The sequence below is a fragment of the Haliotis asinina genome, chromosome 9, assembly GCF_037392515.1.
Source record: "Haliotis asinina isolate JCU_RB_2024 chromosome 9, JCU_Hal_asi_v2, whole genome shotgun sequence".
NCBI lineage: Eukaryota > Metazoa > Mollusca > Gastropoda > Lepetellida > Haliotidae > Haliotis > Haliotis asinina.
In genome coordinates, this window is record NC_090288.1 from 10027451 (window position 1) to 10049383 (window position 21933).

Sequence of the window (21933 nt, forward strand, 5' to 3'; positions counted from 1 at the left end):
AGGTTCGGAATCTGGTAGAGAGGGTTCGAAGCCAAGATTACCCGGTTATGTTGCTGAGTTCACCCATACAAGAACTAGTCGAATACTTGACGTAATTTCCGGAGATTTACATTCTAATTTAGTGTAGCATAAACAATTTTCATGAATATGCAAATTTTGCACATTTGTGGGAGTTACCTTACCTACAATCAAATAATTTCTGTATAATATTCCGTTGCATATTGAACTCCTTTAACATGGCCGCCTTTGGGGTTGTGAATTGTGGGACCATAAGCTGATAAATGCGATGTTATTAGTTAAATAGTGGTCGGAAAAATAAACTGAAACTATGTACCCATAGTACATAATCAGAGATGATTTTCAATGTGCCTGTGAAATATCCACCCTAAACCCACTTCATGAAAATTGTTTATGCCACACTGAAGTCCATGGAAATTATGTCAAGTATCCGAATACGTTTTGCACGGGTCTGTACATTACTTAATTTCTTTTAGTGCATTACTCATTTTCTGTATGATGTAGTGTTTATTGTAACGCCGCATTTAGCAATATTCAAGTAATATCATGGCGGGGGACGCCGGTATTGTCACATTGTACCCATGTTTGAATAGAACTCACATCATCGGCGTGGCGAGCGAACACCTTAAGCACTGGGCCTCTCCATGACCTCCTGTACGATGTAGAATAGAACCTTGAACAACAAACACAGAAAATGCCATAATGCAAGGCTGTCATATTACTGTCGTGTTCAAGTAGCTTTTAACAATCTCATTTACTTGAGAATTAAAGAGATTGTTTACAAGCCGCTCTGATTTACCAAGAGTATTCGCTAAGTGGATTCGTAAATGTACGGATAATGTATTTCAACTCAAGTTTTGTTGAACTACAATGGCTGCTGTATTGTAAAAGCGTCAGATATTCAGTTGAACAAGACAGCTGTGATTCAGGATTAGAGAAAGGAACAATTCATTATTTTCTCTGAAAGAACTGTAGCTGATATCCAAAAGTTTGCGTTGCCCTGAATTTCAAAAGTGCTCTGTACTTTGTAACACATAATCTTAAAAGTCCATATGCTAACCGTATTCCACTTATTCCAGTACCACCGTCCTAATCTCACCTTCTATTGTGTTCTTGCAGACCTTTCCTGGACGCAAATGTCATGCCCTCTGGCCTTAGGCCCAACAACAACACAATTACGTGTAATCAACTAGGAGTTATTCATACCACAGAGTGAATAAAACTTGGTATTTGTGTAAGATGTATTGTGTTGAGATCACAAACAGCTGACAGAGGGCACACGTGCCACCGAAGTGTTAGTGCTATCTCGCGCATGGCAGGCGATGTTATATTTTATGTCGCTTCACATTCGGCGTTGAGGTCTTGTCCATTTCCTCACGTATTTCGAGTTCGTGATTTTAGTTTTACCCCGAGTTGCATTATTCCTGCAATATTACGGAGGAGGCACCAAAGGTGGACTTCACACGTTGTACGCATGCAGGGAATCAAACCCAGGACTTCAGCGTGGCCACCCCACCTTGATGTGAGGCGTAGGACTATGTTGCCCTGAATAATATTCCATTTTAAAATCCAAGTGATGATTACTATGTTACTATTCCAATGTGCTTGTAGTTTGGTTATTATTGCAGTCTGTGCAGTCTTTCCACTTCCTTGACACTGAACAGAGACATCGAGATGTCTGTTTATGTGTTTGTTTTATGTTTGTGATAAGAGGTCATAAAAGCGTCCTTACAACATCCTTCCAAGGTACTCTGCAGACACATTTGCAAATTGCTACAATATTGCATAGGTCAATGCTCATTACATCAATCACATGTTTGGATTCTGGCTCAGTCATCCCAGTTAACTCTCGAAATACTGGGATAATGCCGAACGCAACGTTAAGAAACAGCCATGCAACAGAGACGTGTATGTGGGGAGTATGGTGGCCAAGTATGGCGGCACACTCCACCAAAACCATACAATCATGCAGGAATGTTCATACCTTCGGCAAGATACCCGTTCGTATATTCGTTCTCTTGGATGACGTACAAGTCGTCGTATCCCAACTGCGTAGATCGATGCTGATACTGTCGATCACGGGATTGTCTGATCTAATTACAATTTGACGTCATATAGCAGGGAACGTACTAGGTGTGACGTTTAATAACAAATAATCCACTTGGAAACAATTTGTGTTTGGTAGAACAAAAAATGACTCGAATCCTTGAAAAAATCACGAACTGATTCAGGATTGATTCAGGATTTGAAGACTGTTACGTCAACCAATTCTCTCTTCATCGTGTGTGTGAACTGAGAATAACGCCGATTAATAGTATCTGTTAGTGTCGTTTATACTGTTTAAACCACAAGGCAAGCTGTATCCATTGTTCTTGGAAGTGTTTAATTAACACAATATAGGGCAATTACTTATGTTACAAAAATAACATTGTACGTATTTGACAATCTTCATCACGCCTAATACATTAAACGTATGTTATGCAAGTGTTCCCTCGTGGTGTACGCCGTTTAGTCACCCTCACTCCGGTAGGTATCTAAATAAACTAATCACACACGGCGTTTCATATTCAAGGTAAATTTGACAGACCATACATGCTCAGAGTAACGTATTGCCGGCAAGGTTTCGCGAAGGGTCGTATAATCCCTGCCGGTATGGGTAAAAATTTCCATTGTAACCCCAGATTGAGTGAGTGAGTGAGTGAGTGAGTGAGTGAGTGAGTGAGTGAGTGAGTGAGTGAGCTTAATTTTACACCGCACTCAGCAATATTCCAGCTATATGACGGCGGTCTGTAAATAATCGAGCTGGACCAGACAATCCAGTGATCAACAACATGAGCATCGATCTGCGCAATTGGGAACCGATGACAAGTGTCAACCAAGTCAGCGAGTCTGACCACCCGATCCCGTTAGTCGCCTCATACGACAAGCATAGTCGCCCTTTATGGCAAGCATTGGTTGCTGAAGGCCTATTCTACCTCGGGACCTTCACGGGTGAACCTAAGTTTGAAATGTATTCTATTTATTAGGATTATTTCGAGGTTTTAGGATCAGGGTCACTGTGTGGTTTAAAGTAAGGGTTAGTGTTAAGTTGGGGATTTTTTTAATAAAAAAATGTTCTTAGGCATAGAATGATAAAGTAAAAGAGGATTTATTCCCGAATGTGTTTAAAAACATGTGATGATACATTATGCTCATGCCGGGAATCGAACCTGTACCATCAATATGGCGTTCACGCTGTCATTACCTGCATACGTGTTTAATCATTACATCGATCATAGCTTGTACAATGGTAACGTTCGGATGGATATGAACATTCTCACAAGCCACCGTCATATCCCAGTAATCCAAGTATATCACGTGTTCTTGTAAATGTTGCAACTCCGATCTTAAAATCGAGTCATACACAGGTCCAAAATAATCGTCCACAAATCCTGCCTTGTTCAAGCCATGGAAAGCATGAGGGCCCTTAACGGCGACCTTGACCTTCGGCGATCTCGCAAATAATTTATCCAGCGAGTCAGCGAGTCTTCTGACATGAGACCTGAATACACCTTCCGAAAACGCATTGAAATGTACATACAGGTGTATAATATAAACGTCTGTTGAAACTGGTGTCACAGCATCTAAATACTGATGTGCAGCTCTGTTGACATCCGGGCTATGCCAGACAGACCCGTGATGAAACGGAAGTCCATGCGGACCCCAAAATATGGACATGTTGCGAGATCTGTCTTCAGTCAAAACAGGCTGGTGGGGATGTAAAATTTCTTCTGATGCATATTTTCTTACTGTGTGTAATTTTTGTGAGATGAATTCAAACCACTGTCTGAGGGTCGAATCTCCAATTAGCCACAGCCGTCGGTTAGCAAGGCACCTTGTTAGTCGGTTCACGAATGTGTCCTTTCTTTCAAGATGACCTTCATCTGACAATGTATGACCTTCACCCTGGTGCCAGTTCCAGTTTAGGAAATAACCAGGTGCTCTTGACCATGTCGATCGGTACGTTGAGTTTCGAGTTCCTATAGGCCCCTTTTGTTTCGACTTTCCTGGAGATTAAATCATAATTAGGTTCAGAGGACATCTGTACACTCCAATACATATGTGTTGACGATTAAAAAATATGGTCACGATACCAAGTCGGCGATCAATAAATTACTCAGCCACCACGTCCTCAAGCCACACATCGGGGAGGCTGAGTCGGTTAGATCGCTGGCTTTGTTACATGTGGGGCATGAATCCCTTATGAAACTATATCAAACGTCCTATCACTGTATTTCCATAAAACCAGGTGGTTTACTTACCCTTGACGACCTTCACCTCTAACCTCCCAGGAATATTCTGATGAAATAGCTCTCTGGAAGTGAACGAGCCCGTATAATGAACCTTTCATTACGCAATAGAAAGTGTTATGATGCAATATTCGATTCGATAAAGTCGGCTTCACGATGGAATAGATATGCAGGTTCACCTATCAGAAACATCTGAAATACGCTGCAAATATCGATTGAACGACTGCGTGACATTGTCATAACAGAACAGTTTATTTCCTACGTCCCACCAACAGGTGGTACTTGAATATGGATATATGCACACATAATAATATTCATATGCACACACACAAAATAAAAAATAAAAATAAAATAAAATATAAAAAAAATAAAATAAAATGACAGGTGTACATCTAAAACGTGATACATTGCTGATACGTATCGCAATATGTGAACATTCTTTAAATGGTTTGTTATAGGAAAACAATCTCTTTACATTGTTTCGTTGGGCCACTCCCAGTCAGATTTCGGACAAGTTCAATATTCGCTGCTAGAGAACAGTTTCACGTCGAAACAGATAGCAAAAATCGTCCTGCTGCTGGAGAATATAACAGTTTACACAATCCCTTTCTGGGAATATTGTGACAACGACCAATATTAATCTACATAAACAAAAGCTGTAAGCACTTAGCTAAAGAATAAGAATAGTAAACACTTTTTCGTGAAAGGAGATCATTTTCAGTACAGTGTCTTTATCTAATAATATTTATATTGAGCTGTATCAATGTGGCTCACTTATCCCACACAAACCTCTGAAACTAGCCATGTCTAGAGAATTCACATAAAAGGGCCTTGGAAACTTTCAGTCCACAAACATTTATTGATTTTGAAACGAAATGTGTCCTTGGCAGATGTTCATATTTTCCAGTGCGAAACAAACGCCCAGTATCTCAGTGACCATTTGTTATTGATTTGAAGTTCATGTTGATATAGCTCATATAAAATCGATCTACCTCCTCAGTAACCTTTAGAAGCCTGGAAGGGACAACGCGACAACGCGACAACGCGACAACGCGACAATGATCCTTCCAGGATTCCATATGAACGTGTTACCCTTACCTGGCCTATAAAATAATATTTTCCTAATAAGAAGAGTAAAATTTTGATTTCTTTCTTTTCAATGGTCCCATTGAACTAAAGCTGAAAGTGATGCAGACGTTTCCCAGTTTTCATTTACACAACACCCAATACCTTTTGATCATCCATGAATAGCCAATAAAAAGACATTGTATCACCTTGTTTTGCTAGATTATCGTTGTAAGTAAAAAGACCTGTTGCATAACGACTTCACTGATTTATTACTGAGAATGCTATTTGGTAAGGATCCCGTACACATTTGAGTACTTGTATCAGACTAGGTCTCCAGGTCTATCGCGAAAAGCATGATCGGTTTGTTCCGGATATGTCCTGGTCTGACTTTTCCTAAACAATTCCGATTAACGTCTTTGCCGACCTCATTTCAGAGACTTTGAGACAAATATACCCTCCACGGTTGACCGTTTTGGGTTGACCCATACCTTTCAAAAATATCTAAATATCCCCTTCAATATTCCACCAAGGCCTTAATTATCTTCTGTTTGATTATCCACATGTTTCGCCTAACCGCTAACTGTTACGCGTGTTTCGCCCAATCTTTAACCGTTCCGCATGTTACGACTAACCGATAACCATTCCGCTTGTTTTGCCTAATCGATAGCCCATCGGTGGTGCTCCGAAGCATTACTTGACGTGACGTACATTTGGTTTGTCAGTGTTTGATTTGGTTTGTTGTTAACGCCCGAGGTGTCAGGGCTTCACTCCGAAAACTGACACCGAAAAGCCGGGGTTTTTTTTGTAGTTGTTGCATTGTACTACATACTCACTTAATAAACAATTTCTTCTCATTTTGCGTGAACCTTCCTGCCTGCCCAGGGGGTGTACGTACAGCAACCCAATTGTGGCATTGTAGATTCACGGGATGCCCGCAGTAGAAAGGTAGGCCTCCGACTTTCTTGCTGAAGTTGCATGCCTTGCTAAACCCTCGGATGTGAGGGTATGGCAGGCAGGGACTTTCTTCGCTAACACCGCCCTTTTCAAACCTGGCCATCATAGTGTTCAGACTACCGTTACTTCGAAACACCCGGTGAAACATATCAATTAACTCTCTTGGTGCTGCTATAGCTGCCATTACTGTGACGTTCCCAGTCCACCTCGGAATAATCGTTGCCGTATACGTTCCATTTTGATTATCAGTCACACTTCCTGCTGCGCATGCGCCTTTCGCTACTTCCTTTATCCACACGCGGACAAGATCACCGCCTCTTATCATCGGAACACCGTGCCCGTTGAACGTTTGTATCCTGACTTCAATCTTTTCACCAATTCTATAAATGTGTGATTTCGACATCAGCTGTAGTTTGGATTCGGATGCCCTTGCACAATTCAGAGGAGAGAGTTCATGTTTTTGAAATGGGTGGACAGAGGAGTTCACTCCCTTGAACATGAGGCTGCTATTGGTAGGTTTAGCCTTCCGCTTTGATATAGAATGGAGATGAAAACGAGGCTTCGGTAGAGGTCGAAAGTGTCTTCTATGTCTGAAAATAAGTTAATATGGTTATGTTTGAAAGTTTGCTCTCGTGAAAAGTAAGTGCTAAAATAAATGTTTGCAATACTCATATTTGCCAGTTGATCATCAGGGCCTGCTGCCGTCTCCAGGCCTTAAAATCTACAGGCCCGGAATTGGAGTCTGCAGGTCCGTTTTGCTGAAATCAAACCAATAAAAACAGAGTAGACTACACTGTACAGTTTCATACTGTTTAACTTAACGACAGAAGTTAATGTTTATTAAGGACTGGTGTTGACATTGCGATGCACAAAGCGCTGAAATACCAGGATGTGAAACTAAGTTCTCGTAACATGATGATCATGGACGATTCCCAATCGTTAATAAAGAACAACAATTTAGGAAAGATTCCAGTTGAAATAAACACAACACTGACAGATAATTCACTAAAGGCCACCAGGGCCTACAAATATTTGAAACTGCCGTCCGGACACAATAACAACGGGCGCTTGGCCTTCGGGCCGGCGGTTATTTCGAACGCTGCTTAAACTGTGTCGGCTATGGTCTTACAGTTATCATGTGTTACGTGTATGTATTTTCTGAATATATTTGTTATTAATTAAGCAATACTTATTATTGGGCCACAACATTTAGTGTTTTGAATAATAATTATGACTAGTCACATTTCGTTTTAATAGCTGGTCAAAACTTTTAGGAGTCTGGTTTTCCGGGATTTATCTGCTCCTGGTTTTCTATGTGTTTACTTCCGGGAGTTATTTGAGGGCATTCTGCAGTGTTGACGATTGTCGTAAGTGCCCGAACTTTCGGGAAATGACTTAGTATATATATAAAAAACTGGTTGCCGTGTTGCGGGCGACACTCATTCATATTAACTGGAGGATATATTACTGCCAACGCTTGATCGTCAAAAGCCGTCAATCCTGACCTACATTATCCGACATTCTGCATAGTTGATTACCTCTCGTACTGAGACTTCGGTGAGTTTGATATATTATATTTTTGTCACCTACTGACTTAGATTTTGTCTCTCTTGAAGTGTATTAATTTTGAAATCTGTATTGTGACTATTGACTTGTGACTTTGTATACCTTGCTCTTGTTGCACAATAATACAAAATTTGAACGTTTATGACTTGTCTTTGTTCTGTTTTGCTGGTTCACAAGGGGATTTCTTACATACCTTGTCACGGTAAATTCGTAACCGTAACACATGTTACGTTTCATTATTATTATGTTCATTAATATCATACCGTGGATGTGACGTCTAAACCTGGCATCTTTATAACTAAACGCTGCGGATGCATTGTCGACAATCAGCATAGACCACAGGCAGTTTGCATGAGAATAATTTCACTCCAATGTAAATAGATAGAGTAAGCATACACTCAGTGAAGATCCGGGCTAGAATTTGTCTTCAGTAAGCCATATTGTATGAGGCGACTAACGGGATCAGGTGGCGACTTGCATGCCATTGTATCTCAAACATCTCACAGATGCCTGTACAGTTGATCACTAGATTACTTACTGACTGTCCCCATAAACATGTGTGATGATCGACAATCTGAGTAAACAGGCGTGGGTATGTGTAGACCAAAAATCCGTCTTAATATCATGTGCCTCGGTCCACAATCCCCTTTAACGTCATGTGCCTTGGTCAACAATCCCTTTTAATATCATGGGCCTTCGTCCACAATCTCTCCTAATATCATTTGTATGTATATTCGACCGTCCGTCTTAATACCATGTGTGTAAAGCGACAATCTGCAGCTGCTTTATTAGGCGTGTGTGTGCAATCCCTCTCACTGTCATGAGAGTAGGTGAACAATCCGTTTTAACAACATGTGAATAACTTGACGCCTTATTAGACGCGTGCAGATAGACAATCCGTATTAATATCATGTATGAAAGTCGCCAGTCGGTAACAGTGCAACCTGACGTACGGCACGTAAGTAGAAAGGCAATCTTTCACAACCGAGATGCAAAGGTTTTTCACAGGAAAGTTACTCATTTTTGTGACACCGGAATAAAATACTGAGGCGAATGCTCAACTGTTCAAAAACTCTTCCCTCTGCGAGAATGCAATTAGGATGATTGTGGTACTTACTTTAGCTGGAACAGGTTGTGAACACACCTGTAGCTCCAAACTATAAAGATAACCGTGAAGGTCCACTGTACAGTGGACATCCGGGCTAATCTCATCTTGAAACCAGTCAGTATCCACGGGTGATATCCTTATACATCATTGATCAGAAGGATGAGCTCAGGAGAAACCAACACTCACCATCCACGAGTAATGTCCTTACACAACATAGATCAGAGAGTTGACCTCAGAGTCACAGGACATCCAACATCCACGCGTAATGTCACTATACAGCACAGATAAGAAGGATGAGCTGAGGAGAGAGACAGTACTGTCAACATCCACGCGTAATGTCATTGCAAAACACAGATTAGAAGGTATAGCTCAGGAGACACAAAGGACAGTCAGCACCACGACTCCGACAAGTCTTGCATCGTTTACAGTTAGTACAATGGCTGCACTTAACACCTATCTGATGTTTATAATGACATTAAGTCCAAGGGACGACAATATATTGACAGTAATCAATACCACCTGTTACTGCTTAAATATATGACGCTGCGTTATTGACCACACCAGCATGGCCCTCAGTTCATGGTGTGACAGCAGTCACCGTACCTGCTGTGAGGCCGTTCAATGATCCATTTAGTCATGTTTTGGATCAGTGAAATCGTAAGAGTTCGATAATTATATTTACAAAAGTAACTCTACGTAAAGTGGGTGTTGTATGGAAGTGTATGCACGAAATAAGTGGTTCACACATGGATGTTGACAAGAATCACCGAGCCACAAAAAGAAAGGATGCGAGTGAGTTTAGTTTTGCGCCGCACGGCGGTTCAGATTGTTGTGTGTGTGCTCGTACACGTGTGCGTGTGCGTGTGCGTGTGCGTGTGCGTGTGCGTGTGCGTGTGATATTTTTACTTTGTTTTCACAGGGCGTTAGACTGAATGACGACAGATTTACAATTTAATTATTTTGGTAAACACAAACGTGTATGTATGGGGTAAAGCGTGGATGAACACCGACTCTGGATCCTGGTACGGTAAAGGGACGTGACTCTTCACAACACTAATTCTATAACTGTAGGCAAGTTTTCAATCCTAATTTGAGATCAATGAGCAAGAACGAAATACGTTTTACAATTTAAAACCCCAAAAACTGTCACGCATTAATGCAGAATGATGCTATTCCTGTTTGTCTAGGCAACTGAAAATTCATTCTGGAAACACAGATACACCTGATATGATATATTTTATAAATCAAAGTCTGTTTTTCAATAATTGAAAAATATCAATTACTTTTGTCATTGCGTAAATGTCTTACTAGGTCGTTAAATGGTGGAGTCGGTGAGGTAGTCTAGTGGTTAAAGCGTTCGCTCGTGACGCCAAACACCCAGATCCGATTCCCCACGTGGGCACAATGAGTGAGGCTCATTGCTTGTGGCCCTCGCCGTGATATTGCTGGAATATTACTGGACGCGGAAAAAAACATTCACACTTACGGCCTGGCTGAAAGCATGTTTTTCCAGAATGTTGTTCATGATATCAGCCACTGGTTTGCTGATGCAGACTCGGTTATGTAGAGGTCGCTGTCTTGCAGTAGAATATTCCAGAGTGGGGCAAAAAATAATAAAGAGGTAGTGAGAACTGTGGTTATAACTTTTAAATATCTGACAAAGGATGACTGACAGGAAACATCAGAGGACTGAAATGTGATCGCTAATCTACATGCAACAGTTCAGCGCAACACCTGACACCACGCATGCTGCCGATATTTACTTCAACACAGCAGGAGGAAGGTTCTGGTGTTGAGAGACGCCCTATATATGCTTCTGTGACACTGCTGGATATTGTAATAACCCTGTAGCAACGAGTGGAAATTGAATGTCTGTAAAACAACTTTTGCACCATTACATTACAAATGTGCATCAGTTGTAGATATTCTATGAAACGTTGTCATGGAAATGCTTGCCGCAAGAAATACACATGAATGGGATCAGTGTACGTGATACAGCCTCTATATTCTTATTGATCTGTGTGACTATGGCATTTGATGTTACATTTAAGATGAGACCCGTGAAGGTCCGGGGTAGAACAGGCCTCCAACAACCTATGCTTGCCACACAAGCGACTTGGCTTGTCGTAAGAGGTAAAAAAAAGGGTGGTCAGACTCGCTGACTTAGTTGACATGTCATCGGTTCTAAAATTGCGCAGATCGATGCTCATGCTGTTGATCACTAGACTGTTTGGTCCAGACTCGATTATTTACAGACCGCCGCCATATAGCTGGAAAATTGTTGAGTGCGGCGTAAAACTAAACTCACTCATTCACCTATTTGAGATAAAACAGAGACGACGGATTACTCCCACGAACAGTAATTGTCAAGTAGCGGGGACTCTTTTTCCGACAAAGTAAAAAGTAAGTATTAAAATATCAGGTTTATTTATTTTTTCTTCAAAATTATCAACAGTACACAACTATATAATTTACATCTTAACATTTTTACACAGTATGTACAAAATTAACCTTCACTGTTAACATAATCGTGCAGTACTCACAAAAACATGGTGAACATTCACCGACACAAATAACAGCCAATCCCACAATCCTTTGTGCAGTTTTCATTTGTAAACTACAAAATAATCTGTACCCTCAGGCGCCAAGCTAACACCCTGGGGCAGCTACGACAGCCTGAGGTTCCAACCGATGAAAACAGAGCACAAAGAAGTCTTGGAAAAGGTCTTGTAACAATGGAATGGTTTTTGCATCGCCTTGGCAACCAGAATCACAGATACAGGAGACAGGTGTAAATAATACATTGCAATAACGAAATAATAAACAGTTCCTGCAGATCGCATGTCACTCTTAACCGAATCTCCAACTGTTGCATATCTACCGGATAGTTCTACACACTAACATCGCGCCTGTACCATCAACATAACGATAACAAAGATTTTCCATCTCTCTGAAAAAATACTAAAATTACTTCTCTATATAATGGAGGTTATAATGGACACTACGGCTTTTATAGGTGTTCTGTGTTCATTCGAGCACCTGTAGTCATCACTTACTTTCATTATTTTGTTTTATACACTGACATTAATCTTTGTCATCGGATACACTCTCATGTATTCTATTGTTTAAAATTTATTTACAATATACAATCTCATTAACCTTAGACGACTTAGTAATGGATGTTAATGCATTCATTAGAACTACTGAATTGAAGCATCTCTTCTTTGATGATGACCTTTAACGACCAGCCATTACAGACATAACAGCACTATTTTGAATGAGGAGACGATATCGTGTATAAATAATATGTTATACACTGAAACCTCTAGATTCTGAACTGAATTGTCCAGATGATTAAAACACGCTTTCTACCGGGCAATAACCGGAAAGGATATTACATAGTCATTGTGTAATAAATACTTTAATAAAATAATTTCCATAATGCCTAAACTTATTTAAATTTAAATTTCTTTCAGACCGGAATCAAACTGATCAGAAGACTGTCACATAAATAGACAGCGAAAGCAAATATAAAATTATTAAAACATCACATGTTTTGGAAATTGTTGAAGTGAAAATTTCAGTCTTGTTTCAGATTGACTTTATACATCCAGTGGACAGGTGCTTTGGTCTTACTGTGGATCGGATTACCCTGTGGAATATGTACTGTTACACACCGCCATTAACCGTTACTCGATGTGAAGTATACGACCCAAGGGATCAGTAAGAAGGGCGTGGGCCCTATATCGTCTTGTGTATGGTATTATATTGTTTTGAGACGAACCTATATGAGATGTTGGAAATGAAAGTAAACGTATAGTGACAAGACTAAATATGAGTAGGATTTTCTTCATTACGGTAATACACATCTATATACAATGCACCACTGATTGATAGAAACATATTAATAAAACATAAATAGGAATTGATCGATAAATGCCGATTGCAATGAATATTCGTACCCTCACTGTAGAAATAGCTGAGCAGATGAAATTTTCTCTTGAAAATAAACCAGATTCACGAACCGTTGAGCAAATGCGCAAACTTTATGGGAGACAAACACTGACAAAATATTGCTAATATAAATAGATTTATCTCCTCGTCGGCTTACATTCATTCAGATAGCATCAGCTGTAGAAATAAAATCAAGACATAGTTGGAAACGAAAGTATGCAAAGTGTACCTTTTAGTACAAATATCAATGACCTATTTTTGTTTTTCGAAAAGTCAACGTTAAATTATTCATGCTGGAGTTATCAATGTTTCCAGAAATCGTGTAGCGTGTCAATAGTCTTAATACAAAATGACTACCTGTGTACTCGATCGAGGGCACTTGGTAAGACTAGTGAACGTATCCGTCCTTGGCTCCAATACGAAATGTACAAAAATAATCACTCAAACAAGAGACACGTTTTCGATGGCCCTTTTACCCCACCCCAATATATGATTCTTCTATCTGTCACGTCTACGCGTGTATTGATGGCAAGATGATTATTAAGATGATTTAAAAAATGATTACCATCCTATCATTATGTGTTCATTTTAAACGTCATCCTGCCAGAATCAGATCTGACATAAATTGATTGCTTTACAGGATCATTTATTTTCAACTTGTATTCGTTTCAAAACAGACAACTGGAAAAAATCGTAAATCCCGTTCAAGGGACATAACTCGTACGAGACTATACGGTAGATTGCACGTCTGTGTAAAGAAAATATTACAAAACATTTCTCAAAAGAAATAAAAATACAACACGAGAAGGTATATTCCTAATTTGTGGTTATAATTTCAATCAACATTTATCAATTATTAACTGATCACAAAGTGGAACCAGTTCAATGCAAATATCACGCATCGATTGCCAGTGTTGGTAGTTCCTGGGCGCGTTATCCGAATTGCAATACTACGTTGAAATTAACCAGGTTTGCATATCACATAATTATCACCCTCGAGACATTAAAACATACATTAGCTGATTTAACTGACTGGGTCATAAAGATAAATTACAAAGTGTTTCATTTCTGAAAAGGTAACAACAACGACTTAAACTTCATCTGGTAGATAACGGTTATCAATGCACGCGTGATGCTCCTCTTAGACACTTGAGGTACACATACACAGACACAGACACAGACACAGACACACACACGAATGTATCTATGTAACTGAGCTGCGTTTAAGTCTTAATCCTCTGTAGCACTGGTATGATAATCAAATTATACTTAACTGAACTAAACACACCTGTCCACAATTTCGTAAATTATAATATTAACTGAACGTCTACATGGTGTCTCTGTGATCATATGACTTTTTAGATACTTGGTTCACGGATTTGGTTTTTTTACTGTCGAAGACATATCATTTGAGGGAAGATGCTTAAATTTTGCTGTAAGTTTAGAATTTAATGAGCTCTTTTTCCCGTTCCTCAGAACTTTAAGTCGAGTTACTTCTAATTTAGTACAACATGCTGAGGGTTATTTTTTCTTGTGAAAGTGAGTTGAATCCGTAAACCAAGTATAAACCCTCGTCTTTTGACAGTCAAAAAGTACAACTCTGTGTCCATGTGTTTGGTCCTTCGTAACTCTTCCAAGTATCAAACCCCGGACCCTCGCCAACTTGCACATCCACATCTTCCGTGTGTACACGTCATGGAAACGTGAGCATGACGTCAAACACGAATCGCTCAACGTCACTTCCTCATTACTGTCACAAAAACATGGCGTCCATCGATCTCGACTTTCCGTGTATCCGTCTCATGGCAGTGTTTCTCTTCATCTGTCGAGGAGAGCGGACTTGAGTGTCTACTCTGGGGTCCTGGTTTTCCTTGAACGAATTCTGGCGACTCGTCTCGCGTTCGCCATACTTTTCCTTTGCTTCGCGGATTTGAGTTAACCACGTAGACTGTAAACAAAACAATACACACCTTAAAGCATTGGTAAACAACCGTAGCTGCCACGTAAAAGAACGCACGTGCAACGTGCAGATAACTAAACATTTACAGGCAGTAGGCTTTAACCAGTATGATACTGCAAAACTGCAAACGCAATGCAAGTCACCGATTATTCATAGGATACTAGTATGAAATATATCGCTGGCCCGTCACCAGTCCCTATTTCTTTCATTTCCAGCCATCATCAAACACAGGTTGAAATGTTCTTTAGGCTGGCCGTTAATAGCCATAACTAACACCCTGTCCCTGGTCTAAAGAATAGAATGTCTTCTTTGAAAGGTGACATTCATTATTTCAATCCACGGGCACGTAATATTAAAAGACTTTAAAGAGGGTACTTCTTGTTACTCTGGCGTGCGGGGTAACGGGATTAGACAAAATGGTTCGGTTTGGGGTCAGTTTACAATGTCTGAACAATGGAATGGTGTCCCCGTGGAGAAGCACCATAAAATCAACATTTGTTCACACAAGATGACACATACAACACATAAAACACCTGTCACCGTATCCCAATGGCTCAGATCGATGCTCATGATGTTGATCACTGAATTGTCTGTTCTGGACCTCACTATTTACAGACCGCTTCCTTAAGGTGGAATACTGTTCAGTACGTGCGGCGTTAAGCAACAAACATCAATATACAACACAGCTCTGACATACACAAGATGGTCGCTACATTAGTACAGTAAACTCGAAGGTAAAAGCTACTTCCCGACAACTCAATGTACAGACTGACCTACTTTCACATATAACGCTAATCACGACTAACTGGGCACAGTACTCGTTTATTGTGCATTAAAGAGTCATTGACATTACTGCTGGTCTCGTAAGACATGTGGCCATGTCTTTCAACAATGCACCCGCAGTTTCTTCACTACGCCAAATCCTCGAATAACTCTCACCAATACGCTATGAGCAAAACTCCTGGTATTACGTTTGACATGTTTGGGGGACTGGCAGTGAGGGAATACTTTTTTCAGAAAAAACATGCTTCTGGCACGTGCATAAATCATTAACACCTACTGTCAAATCATAATTGTGTTAGGCAGCAGCGAAAGAAAAGCTTGAGGTAGTATTTTTACCAGTTCGTATGAGATAAGTACAATTGCATCGACGAAATGGTCATATAGCTCGCAAAACAAAGAGAATACCACTGGTAGTATCATGGCAACCTTTGGGGTTCTTTTCAAACTGCAGAGATGTGACGGTCGAAAACGGCTTTACCAACAACCTTCACTCTCGAGTCAGGAAAATGGTCCCTACTCACAGCAGTAGATTTTTTATATCCCGTCTCTTTTGTGAGTAACGGTCCTACCATGTGTTTGTACGGGAGTGTAGAGCGCCAGTCATCGGTCATCTATGCACCAGCGTGAAATCGGCCTTCATTGCTCGGTCGGGGGATCGTAACAGCTTTAATATAACTCTACTGATCTTACACGTTATGTAATGACTCATGAACCTTCCGTAAATCGTTTTCTGTTTGACAATGAGTATATTTTAGCATGAAAAAACTTGAGAGTTAAGTTACGTCTATTCAGATCACGTGAAAAGGCATTTGCGTTTGTCCATTTATCTCGACTGTCGTTGAAGTCTGTGAGAGCTTTTGTGTTCAAGGTTTCAGAGAAATAGGATTTTTTTCATTTGCGATCGTTTTATCGTTACTTTGAAATCGATTGCATGCGTTTATATGGCATGTTGACATTAAATGTTGTGTATTGTATTCCGATTGTGTCAGTCTTTTCTTCTGTGTGGTGATAAACCAGGGTTATTTCTGTCGCCAGCAGTTACCTACCTTAGATGATTCACAGGACGCTTGTAATGTGTAGACACCGATGATTTGTTGAAAGCGACTGAACTGAACCAGCACGAAAATATTCTTCAAACCGCAGGCTGAAAAAGAATCATTTGACATTTCAGAGTGAGTGAGTGAGTGAGAAAGTGAGTGAACTAGATTAAGAACTAAGGGTCAATTTAAATTAGCCCTTGAGTACTATCTGACGATAATATACGGATGAGGGGATGCCTGTTCGTTACAGGGTAGGGTGAGTGAGTGAGGTAGGTTTTACGCCACTTAAAGCAATATTCAAGCAATGTAACGGCGGGCGACACCAGAAATGGGCGTCATATATTGTACCCATGTGGGGAATCGAACCCGGGTCTTCCGAGTGAAGAGTAAACGCTTTAACCACTGGGCCACCACTCCGGCCCCGAGGATAGCGATTTCCTAGTTTTTATATACTATTGCCCGGAAAACAGTAATCCTCATGCTCGCCATCGTTAGTATATGAGAAGTTGATCCTGTAAATGTGTGTACTAAACTGCACAACTAACTTCAGCGCATTATGTAGAAGGACATGCGATTCGTGAGACAAGTGTCGTCCATATCTACGGTAACAGCAAGAGCAGCAGCAGCAGTAGCAACAGCAGCAGCAGTAGTAACCTAACCCTTGTTGAGATAGAACTATAAGGTTTTGTAGTCTTAGTGGTGGAAGAAGAAACAAGAAGAAGAAGAAACCCACCAGCAGCATCAACGGAAGTGACGTCATGAATGTTGAATCTGTCTAAGGCGATTGGTTGTCTGTACACTGTGTACGTGCATCTATCTGTCTGGCCGCTAGATGGCGTCTTGGTGTTGACCTCATTAACTGACTGTTTCTGAAATGAAAGAAATTTTTGTCAGTAACTGATTAGCAGTGTTCCTCTTCAGTTGTATTTCAAGCATCGTTCGCCAAATGTTCCCAAATAACCGGAACATGACCGATAAAGAGCAAAAAGGTGCCGCGCAAACACAGCCACAACCCAGTCTTCTAAGATACGTGTAGTGTATCCAGAGTTATGTCCCCTCTTGGATTATCTACCTTAAAACTTTAATTCTCTGTAACTGTATACCATTCCCTAATAAAATGTTTGTTTGTCTGCGTTTGTTTCAATCTGCTGATATTAAAATTTTGTTGTCGACAAGGAGTGGACGCTTCCATCATCAGCTGATGTGACCTATAATACTTCAACGAAAGGTGTCGGTTTACTCGATGGCAGTGACTGAAATAGACCAGGGCACGATGACATATTTGGATTGCATTTGCAGAACTCATTCCGTGAACTCTGCAACAGACTTGGTTCCAAATCATTTGTAGTTTGATCCACCATTTACGAAACCACTTAAAACTGCCATATGTTATTGTTGCGTCTAAAATTTCAAACATCGTGTTTTGATCAAGAACCGATCTCTGTATGCGATTACATTTCAAAATTCAAAAGTCGAAACGTTAAAGGAGCCTTTTCTAGTGATTTACAGGAGAAGCCGATATCAAAGGAACAAAAAAAAACCAACAACAAAAAAAAACAAACAAAAAACAACATATGACATACGTTACAAATGCTGAGTTAAGAACGCAAGTATTCCTCTCGTGGAACTTATATAAAACTTTAAAATTACATACTTATGGTACTCGAGCAAAGCATCAGGCTCAAGGTATATTAGTGTAGAGAGTATGAATTCCCAACTCCCTTAGGAGGGTGCAACACACATCCCGCGAGTGGAATGACGGTACATGAAGTACGTGTATAAACCAACCATAGTGATTACTCATTAACGTCTAATTACTGATTAATACTAAGAACAACACACGACGCTGTCGGGGTATGAGGCAAAGCAAGTATATTGTCTGTCCAAGGGCCCAAGGCTCGTCACCCGAAACGTTAAGTGGCTTCTATCTACAAATATAATAGTGAAAACATAATTCTGATATTTGTTACCTTACTCTCGGTGACAATTCCAAGTTGAATATTTGTCGCCAAATAACTTAATGATGAAAAACTGTCAGAATATTATGCTCGAGAGATAGGCGTGTGCCCGGAATACAGTATAACTTAAAGGTACAATGCATCTCTTGATACAACGAATGATCATAAGTAAACCGAGGATAAAACACAACCGTCTACAAAGATAAGAAATAGCTGCTCAAAGCTTTGCTTAATGTGCAGTCCATTCCATGTCATAACCAGATGTTGTTCTAATCACTAATTACTTAGTTTCAAATAGTGATCCTACCAAGTGTGTCTTATCACACCCAATGAATGGTCATAAACACACGGTAAGGCAAGCAAAGTATTCACCTACTTAACACTGATACGACATGCTTCATTGCATCCGACATACTGATGATCACTGAGGTGTTACGTGTGGCATATGGAAAGATTCTTCCTTTGGACAATCTGACAGCTGCGTTTGAATGTTGTAAACCAGATGAAACAACAGTTGAGTATGCGCCGTGTGGTGTGGCGCCATCGATGAACTCACCCCCGCAGGGTCGTAATTCCGACACTCATTACTGTACAGGCCTATTTACCTGTGACCCCATATTTTACAAAGCAAACACTGGTAGTGTGGATTTGTGGATTTCCTGCTAAATAAACAGGACTGACCAAATTGCTTTCAGATTAGCTTCAGATGAGGAGATTACTAGGCGTGCACTATCCCTCAAAACACTCCCGGTGGTGTACAGTACAGCTTACTGTAACCCGATTGTGTCAAGTCTGTTTATAAATCGACCATTAAAGCAGGCTAATGCGATGGTAGTTTTCTATTCTTAAAAAATCCCCCAAGGCACCATAAACAAATAACATGTGACCAGGGGTCATCACTTTTTTGTTTGTGTTTTCATTAATCTTAACCCGCGGCCATTGACCGAATATGTATCAATCTTCGTGATTCATTTGTTTTCCGTAATGTCTACTAGATGATTACAATTTGTATTGGCATGAATACATAGAAATACAATATTCATTATACTGCCTGCAACTTACAAGGCATCCTAACAAAGCAAAGAGAGTCATATTCATTAGCCCCGACATAACCTTGTAATGGAAACAAGGATATTATTTACGAATCCTCATGAACTGCTGAGCATATTCAACAATCTGCTCCATAACGAGGGGTCACGTCTCTACTTTACAAGAACAGAGAAGCCTATTGGATTCTCTCCCGTGAAGCTTTCCGTCAGTGACACTAATTACGGAGGACTTAAAGAACACCCCTGTCTCATTCCGAGCGTATTTCACAGCAACACGACGTAAACCAGTCTCACTGAGGTACTAATCAGATAAATGCAAGCGATGTGTATTTGTAAATGTCTTTGACAGTAATGTGAAATTTATATCCGTGCGAGTCCTGTCCAATAATGTATTAAACTTTCGCTTTATGAGTTGGCGCGTTTGGTGGTCTAGGCGCATATTCCAAGCTGACATAATAATAATACATCTCAAATATTTTGTGTGAATAATAGCCAGTGGACATAAATATCAATGACTGCAGATTCTTTCTTTAAGAGACATGGATGTTTACATATTATTGTCTCTTACATTTATCATTTTTCTAATACATTTATTAATACTTCTTGTTTTACTAATAATTTCAGAGGTTCGAGAATAATAATACCGGACGTATATTTACCTTTCTTGGGGTTTTCTTCATCTTGGTTATCAGTAAGATGTCATCAAAAACAAATATATGCACCTCTACAGACTTGGTCGTTTCTGAAACAAAATGTTAAATGAGGGAAAAACTGTCATTGCAATGATTCTACGACTACTCTACACATGATATGAAACATTGTTTGAAATACTTGTAGTCATGTATACTGCAATGGAGAACTTCAAGATGTTTTTGCTACACTGAACATTTTCACTCACACTTTTATTGCAAATTATGTACGTAGGAGTTACCCAAAGAGCAGGGCATGCTTATCCATTTCGCTAACACCTGGTGTCATCACTCATTTGCACTTCACATACTTTGCACATCTATTTTGCCCTTTACCCCAAATGGAAACAGTGTCCCATGACAGACAAAACTGGGTATTCGCCTGTACTGACGTTGTATTCCTTGACCATAACCACAATCGAGATAACGGTAAGTGAATCAATTTCATTTACATTAGACGTTTAATACTTTGGTAAAGACCCCAAACGAGCAAACCTAATATCAGAAAGCATAATCAACATTAGTTCTACCGTTCATATCGTTATCACAACGCAGACTCGGACAATTGTGCCCACTTGAACGAACATTAAGTATAACGGCAAGGGAATACCTACCAATCAGAGCCAGCTGGCCTTCGTACAGGAGTTGCCTCTTCGTACATGCTAGGAGTTTCTCACACGGTTGCTTGCCCAGCGTAGCTTTTAAGCACTGAAACAATTAATCAGTTGTCAAATACGCGAGTACAATGGAAGCTGTCCAAACCGGCATCTGTCCAATCCGGCATGTTGTCATCTCTGTCATAAAATCTAAAGCCCATCCGTGGCTTGTATATTTATCATCAGCTCTACAATCCAGCACATTGTCTAAACCGGATTATTTCTTCAGTCCCAATGAGTGCCGGTTTAGACAGATTCTACTGTATATTGATAATGTCTCAGTGGCGTGCACTAAAGATTTGTAATTCACGCTATTGAGAAGTCGCTGCCTTCAGGCTGTTTGTGAATAATAACACACGCCGGGAGATCCCTCTAACCATTTAAGAATGTCTGTTTAGCAGTTTTGTTGAAAGCAAATCTGATTGAGCGAATTGTGTTGGATTGTGAAACATACAGAACGGTGAGTTAGCAGCGATAGGTGTAGTTCATTACAATTTGAATAAAAGTATAACATATTGAAAACAGTAATAACCAATCATTATATATGATAACATACAGGTGAAACCCAAACCTGCTACACGAAGGTTTAGATCATACGTAACTCTAGACTAAGAACGAAATCTCTGTAATGAACATGTTTTACAGAAAGAGGCAAACTATAATATAATGAAAAGGAGCCCTGAGACTCTGTAAATTTTCTGAAGCGGTGGCAATCTAGACTTGCCCTATCCTCTAGACTTGCGTGGGCGTTTTGGGGCACATTCTCTTCATGGTCTCTATGACAGATTGACGTAACTCTTAATGGGTTTCAACTAGAAAAATAGCAGTGATTTGCAAAGAA

The 21933-nt window shown here is 40.0% G+C and overlaps 2 protein-coding genes across 2 annotated transcripts in view; both read right to left on the minus strand.

Annotated features, from left to right (window-relative positions):
* Window positions 1-3253: 3253 nt before the first annotated feature.
* On the minus strand, window positions 3254-9499 carry LOC137296738 (NXPE family member 2-like). The gene is made up of 4 exons (XM_067828575.1): window positions 9013-9499; window positions 6209-6919; window positions 4320-4372; window positions 3254-4064 (listed from the first exon to the last, which is right to left on the minus strand). The coding sequence occupies exons 1-4, from the start codon at window positions 9105-9107 to the stop codon at window positions 3259-3261; spliced, it is 1665 nt and encodes a 554-aa protein (XP_067684676.1). The 5' UTR covers window positions 9108-9499; the 3' UTR covers window positions 3254-3258.
* A 1914-nt stretch (window positions 9500-11413) lies between these two features.
* LOC137295787 (rho guanine nucleotide exchange factor 12-like) overlaps window positions 11414-21933 on the minus strand; it is a 172775-nt gene continuing 162255 nt past the window's right edge. The window contains exons 16-20 of the mRNA XM_067827330.1: window positions 21051-21144; window positions 20407-20489; window positions 17474-17609; window positions 16747-16844; window positions 11414-14905 (exon numbers count right to left, since the gene is read on the minus strand). Of these exons, the coding sequence (XP_067683431.1) occupies window positions 14711-14905; window positions 16747-16844; window positions 17474-17609; window positions 20407-20489; window positions 21051-21144 (606 nt within the window). The 3' untranslated portion in view covers window positions 11414-14710. The remainder of the gene's footprint in view (window positions 14906-16746; window positions 16845-17473; window positions 17610-20406; window positions 20490-21050; window positions 21145-21933) is intronic.

Excerpts from the sequence above, each read along its gene's own strand:
- LOC137296738 (XM_067828575.1), bottom strand. The coding sequence starts at position 9,107 with ATGAGATTAGCCCGGATGTCCACTGTACAGTGGACCTTCACGGTTATC. Across the intron at positions 6,920-9,012 it reads CACAACCTGTTCCAGCTAAA|ACATAGAAGACACTTTCGAC; the intron begins GTAAGTACCACA and ends ACTTATTTTCAG. Across the intron at positions 4,373-6,208 it reads GAGAAGAAATTGTTTATTAA|AGAGCTATTTCATCAGAATA; the intron begins GTGAGTATGTAG and ends GTTCACTTCCAG.